General features: G+C 39.9%; 2 protein-coding genes across 2 annotated transcripts; one reads left to right on the plus strand and one right to left on the minus strand.

Annotated features, from left to right (window-relative positions):
- The first annotated feature begins 2,739 nt into the window (after positions 1–2,739).
- mboat4 (membrane bound O-acyltransferase domain containing 4) lies at positions 2,740–5,737 on the plus strand. The gene is made up of 3 exons (XM_051422796.1): positions 2,740–2,852; positions 3,612–3,836; positions 4,786–5,737. The coding sequence occupies exons 1-3, from the start codon at positions 2,740–2,742 to the stop codon at positions 5,735–5,737; spliced, it is 1,290 nt and encodes a 429-aa protein (XP_051278756.1).
- A 497-nt stretch (positions 5,738–6,234) lies between these two features.
- On the minus strand, positions 6,235–14,445 carry coq2 (coenzyme Q2 4-hydroxybenzoate polyprenyltransferase). Its single transcript, XM_051423192.1, has 8 exons — positions 14,042–14,445; positions 13,383–13,756; positions 10,424–10,590; positions 9,891–10,012; positions 9,165–9,250; positions 8,930–9,063; positions 7,611–7,799; positions 6,235–7,397 (listed from the first exon to the last, which is right to left on the minus strand). Exons 2-8 carry the CDS (start codon positions 13,693–13,695, stop codon positions 7,242–7,244), a joined length of 1,167 nt encoding a protein of 388 aa, XP_051279152.1. The 5' UTR covers positions 13,696–13,756; positions 14,042–14,445; the 3' UTR covers positions 6,235–7,241.
- Positions 14,446–14,636: the final 191 nt, after the last annotated feature.

The raw sequence follows: 14,636 nt of genomic DNA on the forward strand, positions 1-14,636 counted from the left end.
TTCCTTTTCTAAACTCAATATGTCAGAACAGGTTAAATACCACTGTAACATGTTGATAGAGTGCTGTAGCTTTCATCAAGTAGCAACTAGTTTTTCTGCAGCAGTTAAGCAAAGAAAATAATGTGGTGATGAGAAACAGATACGTCTAAACATGTGTCATCATAAATGTGATCACAAATGAATCACAAAAAAGTATTTGTATCAAAGGCTGGGTCCTTGCAGCAGCAGCCAGGGGTTCAAATCCGACCTGTGGCCCTTTGCATTCCCCCTCTCTCCCCCTGTTCCTGTCAACCTACAGCTTTCTATTAAATAAAGGCAAAAAAGCCCCAAAAATATATATTTAAAAAAAGTATTTGAGGTTAATTTGGCCCACAGTGTATTAAATTAGATGAAATAAATAATCCTTGCAGTGCAATTGCGTTGTCGCAGCAGCACAGATTAGAGATGAGAACATGTTGAGTAAAAAATATAGTAAAAACAGATGAACATTGAAATAAACAGCATTTACAAACATCATCTTCACTGAGACAAACCAATAAGTTAACACAGATGTGAGACAACAAATACAGAAATGTGCCCAAACAAGTAATAGTGACACACTGCCACTGCGTACACTCATGCTACAAGAGAAGGGTCATGCTTGTGGCGTAGCTCTCTGAATGATAATGTCAGTCGGCCAGTCATCACTCTGGTCCAGACTGAAATATTTCAACAACCTTTGTTCACATTCGTGGTTCTGAGTGAAATATCTCAACAGTGTTTGGATGGATTACAGTGAAATGTGTCACACATGTCATCATCAGGTCAAATACTACTGTTAAATGCTTCAGTTTATGACGGAATACCTACAACAAGACAATGTAGCTGTACTTTGTGTTTAATGCAAATTAGCATTTAGCATGATGATGTTAGCATTCGGCTCAAAGGATCACATGTCTAATACAGCCTCACAGAGACATGACTTGGCTGTAGACTCTTATATTGTTAAAGAAATCTCTTGTTAAAGAATGTCTGTTATTTAATATCAAATAAAGTTGAATTATAGGATAAGAAATTGTGCAGTGTTGGTGTTTCATTAATAATCAGGTACACTGAATGAGGGACCATGAATCATTATAAATATGTGGTTTCAGTGCCCCTTTATTATTACTGTATGCTAAACACTGCAGCTACCAATCAAACAAAAGTAGTTATTTTGTTCTTCACCAGGACCTTGCGCAACCACCTACAGTTCAAGTAAAGTATATTATATTTTCTCTCTGAGAATTTGTTTGTGCTGCCTCAAGTGATGATTTGCAGTTGGCAGTTGTTGGGCTGCAGCTGCCTACGAACGTGACGAAGTCAGCCATTAAGAATTTATGAAGAGAACAAAACATGTTTTTACCAAACCAGGCCAGTTTAATTAGGACTTTATCAGGTTTTCCCAAACCATCTAACATATCTAAAGCTACAAAAACACACTAGTACTTTTATATTACATTATAATTAATAAAATAAAATAATTCATATTAAAGTATTAAGTAAGGTTCTGTTTTAAACGTCTTATCACTCTAAGCCATTTGGTGCCTCTTGGCACAAACATATTGCCCTACAGGTCAGACCAGCTCTCCTTTAACATTTCCTCTTTGTTCGCACATAAATATCCTACTGCACCCTTTTTGTACACAATTCAGTATGTTACAATAACAACATTCAGCTTGAGACACCAGTCATATAGTCAGACATATACTAGGTTAGTATAAAAGTGCCCATCTAAAATGTTCTTTTTTCAAGGTTGGTCTGAGAATGAAGACCACGGACATCATCATCAGTTTAATACTGACAAATGTTTAATAATAAAGACTTTTAGTAAAAGTTCTCAGAAATGACTTTTGTCCTCAAGCAAGACTGCTGCGCATTATCAGAGACCAGCAGCTACTTGAGTGAGGACACAAAGGTTTACAGCATCTTTAAATTGGCACAGAAGTCAAGTGTACATATATCTATAAAAATACATATAAAGGTAAAACCTGTTGTAAAAAGTACATTTATTCACCATTTTTAAAGTTCTTCTCAACTCAAACATTGTTGGGTCACTGAAATAAGACCAGCATGCTGTGGCTCTGACACTATTTGAATAGATGTATCATACATTTGGTTGTCTGTCTGCCAGTATAAATCCGGCAATCACAAACCTGTTTGCAAACAGATGCAAATATAACCTTGAGTCAGCAGGTTGAAAGAGTGGTTCATCTTTATTTTTGGTAATCTGGGCATAAAGCTCACTCACATTTATACCACTTCTCCTTTTGACTTTGTATTTATATTTTAGTATCAATTGAATGAGTTAACTGTTGGCTAACATTCATTGTTGTTTTGGAAAGTGTTACACAAATAAACCACTACTTTTGGTTCCTTGTAATAAAGACTTCCTGAGTTGCTACATGTTTGATGTTGTGAAATAAAAAAGACAAATTGAGAAAAAAAAACTGACTTCTTTTGGTTGCTATAGTTGCTGAAATATGGGCTAACAAAAATCCTCTGTATCCCACACATTATTGATAATATCAAACAAAGGGAATAACCATTATCAATACTGTGTGATAGTGGTAAACAAAATGAACTACTTTAATGCAAGCCACAGGTGGAATGGCAAAGACAGCCAGTGCAGATAAAACAAATATTTCAGCTCTTTATTAGGACAATCTGCACCAAATGTCAGCTATCAGTGGCCTCGATAGAGACTCAGATATGGGTTCGATGAACTGGTTGTGGGAACATCATCAGTTTTTAATGCACCAATACTTTTTACTTCCATTCGCATTTTTGTTTTATTTTCTTGCCAAACTGGGTCATCTGTCCTTAACATACAGGTAGGTAATTTCAAATTGATTTATTAATCCTATTATATACTAAACCACATGTATGTGTCAAGCAGTTAATTAGTATACAGGGAACTGTTACTTTGGGAGTCCTAATGCACTAAAATCAGTCAATCAGTGAACCCATATTTTAATACTATCTGATTGTATTTTAGTAGTTTAATGAAGTTTGATTTGTAAATGTGACCCTGTATGAAATAATCAGACCAACTGGAACATAAGAGTTTTTTAACTGGGAACACAACACTAGACTGTGTTGTACAGACAGTCTTGTACATATTTATTTTTATTTCATATTAATTTGTTTGTATTTTATTTATCCAATTGTATTCTGAACTTCTCTGTAAAATGGTAAATATTTTGGTTTAATTGTATTGTTTAAATAAAATGACTTAAGAAATCCTAATCAGTCAGGAAGTGAAGTGTAGTGTAGCTAGCAATTATTTTCATTCATCAATTAATCTGCAGACCATTTTCCTGATTAATCATTTAATTTAGTTTAGTTTTAATTTAATTGTTTGGTCTTATGTCTTGTTTTGTCTAACCAGTCTAAAACCCAGTCCAATATTCAGTTCACAATGATATAAAGAAAGACAAAACCAGCCAATCATGACATAGGAGAAACTGCAACCGGAGAATCTTAAACCATTTTTGCTTAGTTAACAGTTGCCAATTTTCCCATCCATTGACTAATCAGTTTATCAGCAAATCATTGTAGCTCTAGTCGTCAACACAGATTTCTGTCTACAGGTACCTGTTTGTCGCTGTTGGAGGATGCGTCCTGGCAGTCATCACAATGGGGATCTACAGCGCACTTCTGTTCACCTCCACCTTTGTCTTTATTCTGCTCGTGTGCTCTGTGGATCCCAGCAGTGTCCACATCTGGGCGTTTAGTATCCAGATGTTGTGGCAAACCTTCTGGCACCTGCTTATACAGTACAGGGAATACTACCTGCATGAGCCTGTCTGCATCAGGTATTCATTTTAAATGAGTTTGGTGTTATGTTAGCTGACACCTTCATCCCTACATAAATTACGAATGATCAGCTAAGCTGTCTGGTTAGTAATTTGTATTTTCAGGATAAGTCTGGCAATATTCTGTATTTTTATGATTGTCAACAAATCCCATGAAAAGACCAAAAGCCTCAATTAATTGATCCAACTAACAAGTGTCACCTGGTATAATAAATACAAAAAACATAACGCATTCACTAGGTGATCCTTTGTTATAATGAACACTGGGACTGTAGTTTAGTTTTAGTTTTATTACAAATGTACAAAAATGCACGACTTCATGTTCGTACTACAGTACCCAGATGTTTGATAAAATAGTTTTGCCTTTTAAAAAAAATGGATTTATAATTTTTTAATAACATTTTTAAATGTCTTTAGAATTATGCCACAGACGAGCTCTGGAAGTCTGAAACTACTGAGACGGATAAACATATTGTTGGTTTTGGTCTTTTCATTGAATTTGTTGACAAAGACAGAAAAATAGAATAATGCTTAAGATGCATAGATGAAGATTGCACAGCACAGAGATATATAATTAAGTGCTAAAGTATTTGCTCAAAATGGATTCCCTTTTACAATGATATTGAATCTGACAAAACAGTCTCGCCTGAAGGTCCATTTAGGAGCTGTCGACCACATTACACAGCAGAGTGAGTTAGCTCAATTGCTATAGAACTGTAGCTTTCTTTCTAAGACACCTCATCCATGTTCACTTTTTGTCAGAAATCGTTAGCTGCTGCATCTAAGAATCAATTTTGTGATATGATCAAAAGCTCCAGAGCAGTTACTAAATGAACCTTAAGGTGAGACTGTTAAGGACAAACTTTGAACCTACATTATTGGATGCTTAAAACCTAAAAAGCATTCAGATATTCATATGTGATCAGATGAACAACTCTTGCTCTTTCAGATTGTTTCTGGCTATGTCCTCTTTGATGCTGCTCACTCAGAGAATCACCTCAGTGTCCATGGACCTCCAGGAGAAACGAGTTATGCTAACATTTAATGCTTCATCCAAAAGGAAGGCGTGTGTGATGCTTCTCCCTCTTATCAGCTACACCCTCAATTTCACCACACTGCTCGGTGGCCCTTTATGCTCCTACAGTCGATTCGTGTCCCTTATGGCGGGAATAAGACTCAACCCTCCACCTAATCCACAGGGTGTGGTCTTCCTAAAGCTGATACAGGTGCTATTGCTGGAGTGTTTAAGGTATTGTCTTGTGTATTTTCTGAAACACAACAACTATGATCCCTACAACTCCATTTTTCTCTATGGCATCCTGTGGGTTTGGGGTGTGGCGGTGGTTTTGAGGATGCAATATTATTCTCACTGGAGGATCAGTGAATGTCTCAATAACGCAGCTGGGTTTGGCTTTTGGGAAAATGCCCCAGGAAGCTCCCCAGACTGGAGCAGACTATCTGACGGAGATTTCTGGACCACCGAGGCGTCGAGCCGCATTTCAGAGTTTGCCCGTCGATGGAACACGACAACAGCTTCATGGCTGCGTAGACTGATTTATATGAGATGCAAGCGTTTCCCATTGTTCATGACTTTTGGGTTTTCACTGTGGTGGCATGGTTTGCATTTAGGTCACTTTGTGGGAATTTTGACCTGGGCTGCAACAGTGAAAGCAGATTATCACATACACGGTCACCTGCGCCGAAGACTTTCATCTACATGGAGGAAAACATACACTTGTTTAAGCTGGATAAACACTCAAATGATTGTTGCTTGTATTGTTATAGCAGTAGAATTAAGAAATATGTCTGGTTTGAGACTTTTGTCGTCAACATACATAGGTCTGTTTCCACTTTTTAATATTATTCTGCTCTTTATCCTTTTAAAACTCAACACAGTTTAGTAATGTAGTCATGGGAACACACTCCTATGCCTATGTATTTGAGATATATAGCTATATACGATAAATATATGAACTGGACTTTATATCACCCTCAACTTGGGGAGTCTGTAATTGTCTAACTGTTTTACTATGAAAACTGAGTAACTACTGTACAACAAAAAGCTGCTTTATCCACAGAATAGTGGATCATTTTCAAATTCTAAATTATCCCTTGTCTGGAGCAGTCTTATAAGAGAATGTAACTGGAAATTATACTTTATTTCTGTATGTTTCAGCCACCACTATTGCGAAATGAACTGGACGGTTCGGGGGTAACATTTGGGGCAGGGCTGTTCTCCACTGCCATAAACTGAATATCACTTTTAAAATTTAAACTTGCATTAAATTACATTCTTGATTATTGGCATTGATAGGGAAGCACCTGATCATGTACTTGTAATCATAAAACTAGGTGGTGGAGAAGCAATGTCAGCAGTTTGGACATATTTTAAGCAACATTTACGACAATATTAGCAATATTTTATTTGTTACAGTCAGAAATAACACAATGTCATGTGAGACATAGCACCATACCAGCAGTGTGTGTAGCTTTAAGCGTCTTTCATCACATTATTATGGTTGTGAAACCAGCCTGGTTAAAACGTGACAACTCACCAACCGCTCATATAAAATAAATTGTGTTTTATCACGCACATGTAATCATGTATAATCATTTCCTTTATGTTTGATCATGCTGAATCCTGTACACTGTAACTTCTGACTGAATGAACCTTGGCCTGATTATTTAAACTAAGGCACTGTTGTCCACCTGGACACCAACAATGAGAACAAAGACACGCAAGATGCTAACTGAAAGTAGCAACCTCGACCAGCTTCCCATCGGTGTGCATATTACAAACAAACCTTTGTCTTGTGTGCCATGGTCTGAGCATTAGAAGTGTCACAATACAGAGAGCATGTTTTCAGAGTGTGATTACAATAATAAGCAGTTACTTGCAAACAAGCTCAGACATGGCAAGTGTACACTAGCAGCCTGAAAGTAAACCAGTAACTCATGAAAAAAGTTAAGAGCCAGATATTTTCCCCAACAGTTGGTGGACAAAAATTAAACTAAAACACCAGAAGAGGCTTTATAAGGTGGATGCAGTTTTGGTATCTTTCTGCTCCCTAGTGGTAGAAATTGCTTAATGCGGCTTTGAGGCGTACTCAGCAACAATTACAACAATATGTTCAATTTCCCCAATTAGGCATGTTTATTATGACTGAATGTTGCTGATTTCTGTGTGTTTGTGCGCAACCACTCGAGATCTGATACACATTTATCAATTTAATTTCAACAATATCCAAGTGAATTTTTAAACCAACAAAGAAAAGAAAATGTATCCAATAACATCTTTTGCAGTCTCACAGAGCTTTGAATATCCCAAAATGTACTCTGCAGCGTTGCAGTATGTGATCTACTGCAAATGTAATAAAACAATATTTGTACTGATTATTATCTCACTTATCTGAATGCTTCCTCATTTTGCAGCAAAGTCTCTCTTCTTTCTTTCCATAAATTGCCAGCAACAATGCCTAAAAATAACAACAGTCCAAGGTTTCTGTTTGAGACAAACTTCTTCCAGCAGTCCTCTGGTTTGTTAATGTCCAATGTGTAAATCTAAAAGAGAGGAGAGCAAATATCAAAACCCATGTTTGAGACCGATGTTTGTTTAGGACAACTGAGAGGACCTAATGTTATTTTTTACACATTTACACCACCAGTTCACTTTAGTTGAATATTATCTCACAATGGAATGAAACTCTGCACTGTAATTATTAACCCTTTGGCTGCGAGCATTCAGACTACACTGTACAACACCGTGTTCCTCACCTGATACGTTAGGTGAAGGGCCACTGTGGACAGTACAGCATAGTAAGGGAGAGTCTGCTCAGCATTGACCCCAGCTGCAACAAGTCCTGACATCATGGCCACCGTGAAGCCACTCAGCCATGGTTTGGTTTGCTCCTGGAACCTCAGGGCCGTAGATTTGACTCCAACTTTGACATCGTCCTCCTTATCCTTGTTATCAAAGAAAGAACAGAGTCAGTATTATCATGCGTCCATCTGCCAGAGTGACTGAAAGTCCAAGAAACAATCGTAATCAGTGATCTACAATCCCTAGATAGAAATCGTTTTAGGTTTACAGTTTGCATTTTGATTACCATACCTAATTTAGTACATAGTCATGTTTCAGTTTCACCGTTGTTGTTCCTTTCTTATTCATAATACACATCTGATTGTATTTGGCTTTGTTGGGTGAGGGGCTTTTATTGCATTTAATGGATAGTTATAACTGTAGAGTGACAGGGGGGATTACACGCAGCCAAAGGTCGGAGTCGAACCCATGGCTGCTGCAGCCTAGACACATGGGGCACCAGCTCTACCAGGAGAGCTACCAGGGAGGCCCAGTATTTGGCTTTTTCAATGGAAATCACATGAGTGTGTCGTATTTAAAGACACAATAAGATATTTTGACCAAACTCTAGGTATATTCACACTAGATAATAAGATTAAAAAAAAATAATAGTTTAAAGAAACCATATAGAAAATATTAATAAATTCGCTGTTTTGGAAAGTTTTTTTTTCCAAATACAGTATATTGTCAATTGCTTATCATCCCAAATTGACCCAATATGTAATCTTACTATTACTGTGTCAAACAATACAGCTAAATAAGTGTAATACTACTTCACTGTGTAATAAAATGCAATGAATTTGTAGTTATTTTGAAAACTTTTTTTCACTGTAAATTTGGTGCTGTCTCTCTCTGTTAGTCAGTATCCATTTGCTGCATATCCAAATCCATTTATTCTAGATTATCATGATAATAAAACTGACTTCAACTGTTTAGACTGTTGTTATATTTGGCTGAATAAAAATAGCTTTTTTTTAATACTGAGTGAGGATTATGAGATTGACTGTGACTGTCCTTAACTGCATTGGCTGGAGCTGTGTGCTGAGTAAAATGGATAATTGGATAAATTGAATATAAAATATAAAAACTGGATAGAAAATTATCTGCATTGTACATTTCAACCAAAATATATAAACTTCTTTCTAAACGTAAGCGAAAATGACCCAATATGTCAGATGCTTTTTAGGAAGCATAAAGAAGGAACTGTGGTGTTTTGTGCAGCTCTGTACATCACCTGATGTGCATATATTGTGTCATATATCAGCGTCCACATCACTCCTGAGAAATACAGCGGGAGGCACACAGACCAATCACAGGAGCCTTTGACAGCGGACCAGCCGAGCAGTGCTCCCCAATTGAAAGTGAGGCCTAATCAGAAGTAACGTAAGGAATGTAAGACCAACTTCAGCTGATTGGAAGAAGTATTATATTTAGATGAACAACTCAGGATAATCTTATACTGTACATACCCAACATAAACTGTGGCCAGTAAGTGATCCTCTTCATCAGCGGGTAGGTGATGACAAGTGATAATGACGCAGCACCCAAAACTATACTGTGAAGAGCATTACGAAAACTGTGAGCCAAACAGCGTCAAGCCTTTAAATATATAAACAACTTTGCAAGTATGTATTATACATTCACTGCTACATTTTTTTAAGTCTGTCTTAAAACAACAGTTTGTACAATGAGAGAGGTTGTCCTTGTTATAATTCGACCTGTTCATACTGATACCGGTCAGTCTGAGTTGGACAATAAGAGTGTCTTTAAAGGTACAGTCTTTTTAATACAAAATGACCTCTTTGTGTTTCTCTGGACAGTGTTTCTGTGTTGAATTGCAGTGGAAAGATAGTATAAAAGAGAGTAACTTTGGAAGATATTCAGTTGATTTGTCTAACTCAGACAGCCAGAGCCTCATATTAACTACGGATAAACTTTAAAATGCCTTTTTGCATGGAAGGAGGACTGGATTTTGTGCCTCATCACTTACACTAAAAGTGCATTAAGAAGGGATCTCTTCATGGCCAACAAAGGGAGTTATAAACCCCAAAATAAGGCAACATTACCTTTATATTGCAAGCTTCAACTATGCTATCTACTATGTGTGTTTTTTGTCTGACCTACACTCTTGGTTATTTGTTCCCTCTTGTCTGTTGTCCAACAGATCTAATGAAAAGAAGAGGATCACTGGGTACCTGTAATAGTTGAGACACAAGAGAACCCCAAGTGCCAGAGAGAGCTGCCCTCCTAGGAAGACCAATGCCTGCATCCGAGAAATCTCTCCTGACGCAATGGGTCGAGTGGCCGTCCTGGAAACCTGCACCAAAACATCACTTTCAATCAGTTAGTGCAGAAATCATGATAGGGATGCTTACATCTTGCTGTATTATAGTAGTAAAGAGGGTGTTATTGACTGTGAGTGTAGTTAAAGGTACGGCTATAAACCATCAACATAGAGTATTACGGTTTCCTAAACACTGTATTTAAAAAATTATCCACGTGGGATCAGAAAAGACCTCTATAAAATAAAACACATTATTAAAAACAACAATTAAGAAATTAAGATTATTATGGAAATATCCAGTTAATAAAAAATGGAGCTGACAGGGAATAGTATCAAATATGGGATTAGGTTATTTGGGAGTTACCATAATAAGTTTTACTTTATGGCATTTGTATGACAAAAGCCACCTGAATGTGTGAATGGCTACATATTAGTTTCATATACCTTTTTGTCAAAGTCTCTGTCCCACATGTCATTGATGGTGCAGCCCGCTCCTCTCATCAGCAGAGCACCTGTACCAAACAGGGTGAGCATGCCCAGATGTGGGAGACATCCGGGGTCAGAAGCAAGAGCAATGCTCCATGTACACGGGAGGTACAGCAGCCATGTCCCTACAATACAGAGACACACCATAAACAGGAGATTAAACAAAGCTATGAAGACATGAAGGCCAAGCCGACAGAGACAGTGAGTCTCTGAAAGTTTAAACTGTGGTCTGGTGGGGAAAGCGTTTGACTACTGCTGAGGGGCTCTTACGTTTATTCTCAGCGGCTTGCCTGGTGTTGGCAAAAAGCTTTCTGAAAAGTACATCAAGCTCCCCTGTGTAGTACGCTCTTTGTGTTTAAGCTTTTAATAAAAATAGGAGTGTAACTGTACTCCAACTAGAGTGGACATTTATGTTTTTATTTTAGGTTGCCCAGACCTTTTGGTTAGCAGATGTAGAGAGGTAGATCTAATTTTTAATTTTGGTTTGGTTTGGGATGCACAGAAGTTCAGATCTCGTGGTCATTTAGTGTTGTAATACACTATTATATTCTATTGTATGGTCTTCTAATCTGGAATATTTCATCATAAACTGTAAACCTTTTTACTCCCCCCGTGAGTTTGTTTCATTCATTCTGGTCGGTGTTTACATTCCACCGCAGGCCAACGTGCAGGAGGCACAGCGCACGCCCGCCGACCAGATACTGTGTGTGGAGCGGACTAACCCGGACTCTGTAGTTATCGTCCTGGGTGACTTTAACAAAGGAAACCTCAGCCACGAACTCCCCAAATACAAACAGTTAAATTAAATGCCTGACCAGAGAGAAGAACAAACTCGATCACTGTTACACTACAGTCAGCATCACGCCGTCCCCCGCACCGCACTGGGCCTCTCCGACCAAGTCATGGTCCACCTGAGTCCTTCATACAGGCAGAAATTAAAGCTCTGTAAACCTCTTGTGAGGACATCAAAACAGTGGACCAGTGAAGCTGCGGAGGATCTTCAGGCGTGTTTGGACTCTACTGACTGGGACGTGTTCAGGACTGCTACCAATAGTCTGAGTACACAGAGGCTGTGACGTCATACATCAGCTTCTGTGAGGACTGTTGTGTACCATCATGCACCAGGGTGAGTTATAACAGTGACAAACCCTGGTTCACAGCCAAACTCAGACAGTTACGGTTGCAGAAGGCGCAAGCGTTCAGGTGTGGGGACAAGGACAAGTTTAAGGAGTCAAAGTACAAGTTTAGCAAGGCGGTGAGAGAAGCTAAACGACAGTACTCTGAGAAACTTCAACATCAGTTCTCAGCCAACGACTCTGGTTCTGTCTGTAAGGGGCTCAGACAGATAACCAACTATAAACCTAAAACCCCCCACTCCATCAATGACTTGCGCCTGGCAAATGAGCTGAATGAGTTCTACTGTCGCTTCGACAGACAAAGGAGCAATCCTGACACCATCCCCCGTGACACCCCTCACCAGTTCCCCCTCCCCCAGCTCAGCAGGAGTCAGGGCCACTTCAAAACTCCACACCTCTGTGAATCCCTCCTCCTCCACCACAGTGATGACTCTCTGCCTTCAGGAGAGGGACGTCAACAGACTCTTTAAGAGGCAGAACCCCCGCAAAGAAGCTGGACCAGACTCTGTCTCTCCATCCACCCTGAAGCACTGTGCTGACCAGCTGTCTCCGGTCTTTACTAACATCTCATGTGGTCATGAAGTCCTTTTAATGCCTTGTGCTCCCCCACCTCAAAGCCATTACGGACCTACTCCTGGACCCCCTACAGTTCGCCTACAAAGCCAACAGGTCTGTAGATGATGCAGTAAACATGGCCCTGCACTTCACCATCCAGCATCTGGACTCCCTAGGAAAATACCAGGATCCTGTTTGTGGACTTCAGCTCTGCTTTCAACACCATCATCCCAGCTCTGCTACAGGACAAGCTCTCCCAGCTCACTGTGCCTGACTCCACCTGCAGGTGGATCGCAGACCTCCTGTCTGACAGGAAACAGCATGTGAAGCTGGGGGAAAATGTGTCTGTCTCTCAGACCATCAGCACCGGATCCCCTCCAAAGCAGCGTTCTTTCTCCTCTGCTCTTCTCCCTGTACACCAACAGCTGCACCTCCAGTCACCAGTCCGTCAGGCTCCTGAAGTTCGCGGATGACACCTCCCTCATTGGGCTCATCTCTGGTGGAGATGAGTCCGCCTACAGATGGGAGATTGACCATCTGGTGACCTGGTGCAGCCAGAACAACCTGGAGCTAAACGCTCTGAAAACAGTGGAGATGGTTGTGGACTTGAGAAAGAACCCAGCCCCACCCGCCCCCATCATCCTGTGTGATGACTCCTTCCGCTTCCTGGGTACCATCATTACCCAGGACCTCACCAAGAAAGCCCCGCAGAGGATCTACTTCCTGCGGCAGCTGAGGAAGTTCAACTTGCCAAAGACGATGATGGTGCACTTCTACACCGCCATTATCGAGTCCATCCTCCCCTCATCTATCACCATCTGGTACGCTGCTGCCACTGCCAAGGACAAGGGCAGACTGCAGCGTATCATTCGATCTGCTGAAAAGGGGATCGGCTGCAATCTGCCATCCCTCCAGGACCTGTATGCCTCTAGGACCCTGAGGCGTGCAGGCAAGATTGTGGCTGACCGTGATTCTGATTCTACTCCTATAAAGTTGTTTATTACACACAACTTTGTGAATTACTCTCAAAAGATCCCAAAAAGGCAGATTTACCAATATTCCAAACTTCGGCTGAAACTAATGATGAACCAATCCCAACATTGTTTTTAAAAAAATATACAGGCAAATATTTATATTAGGTCCCTATACAGTAACAGTTCCTCTCTAAATAATTGTATAAATTGACACAGAAGGATGTGATTTGCATTACAGATGAATGTACAAACCAATAGGCTTGTCCAGCCTCATCAATCGGAGATATGGCCGGACAGGTGCTGGAGCAGCATTGACGATTGTAGCAGCTGACAAACTGAAAGCTCTTCTCCCATAGTGCTGTGTTTCACGTAGTCTGAGTGATGGGCGGATTGCACTCTGGCTGTAAAACACTCTCCTCAACATACTGGAGTCTGAGTGAAGACCATCTCTAGTCCTTCGTCCTTCCATGTGAAGGAGGCCGTTTGACAGGGAGTAAAGGCAGGGGTAAGAGGATCCATGGTGAATCCGGTTCAGGACATTCAGAGTCAGCTTGGCTGGGAGCATCGTGTTCCTCTGAGGTCAGACTGACATTATTTATTTATTTTCCCCTCAGAAAACGTCACCCCTGAACACACAAATAAAGACACACAATGGTTTGTCAAAGGCTTTCACACAGAGGAGGACTGATTTGCTGCAACAGGCATTCCTTTTGTGCTGGCGTGAACCAGCTGCACAAAGACTGATCTCATGTGTCAGAGAGCTGTGTCTGTGCGTGTGGCTGTAGCAGGAAGTATGATAAGAGTCAGTCAGTTAGCGAGGTAAGGTAGACACAGTCAAACTGTCATTCACTTAATACTGAATGTATAATGACAGTTAGCTACAAAACAACTCAGTAATGAGACTAACTTACACTGAAGCAGAGAAAATATCACATTCAAAGGAGACCAGCCACTGCCACTGCTGCACTGCTGTTTCCTGTTATGGTACGACCGATATATTCCTCCGGAGGAAATGTCAGTACTCGGAACTCATGACAGTCGCGACAGGAAATGCCAACTTTGATACGTACAGACACATTTTCTCTTTGGGATGACTGCTGGGATGTTCCTGGAGGTTATTTAATCCACCTGGATTTATAAAGGCGGATTATCACTAGTCAGAACAGAACAGAAACGAGGATAAAATAAATGTTGATGTTTTCTTGGAGGTTTGTCTGGACTGTTATTAAAGTTTCGCTATCAAATGTGCCTCATATATCCAGTCTAATGTACAAAAATGTATTGTGACTATATTGTGTCACATGGGAGAAAATGAAACTTTATTAGACATACCTCAAATAAAAGGAGTTGAAAAAAGGGGAAGTGTTTCCTTAGACTAATAAGGAGCCACAAAGCGAAGCCTAAGTACTTCCGGTCACGTCTGTCCCTGATTTCACAATTAAAGCATGGCCGAACACCTAATCTTAATTAAAACATGAGATGAACCAATATAGCTTGATAGTATGG

Source organism: Dicentrarchus labrax, unplaced genomic scaffold (assembly GCF_905237075.1).
Source record: "Dicentrarchus labrax unplaced genomic scaffold, dlabrax2021, whole genome shotgun sequence".
In the NCBI taxonomy this organism is placed as follows: domain Eukaryota; kingdom Metazoa; phylum Chordata; class Actinopteri; family Moronidae; genus Dicentrarchus; species Dicentrarchus labrax.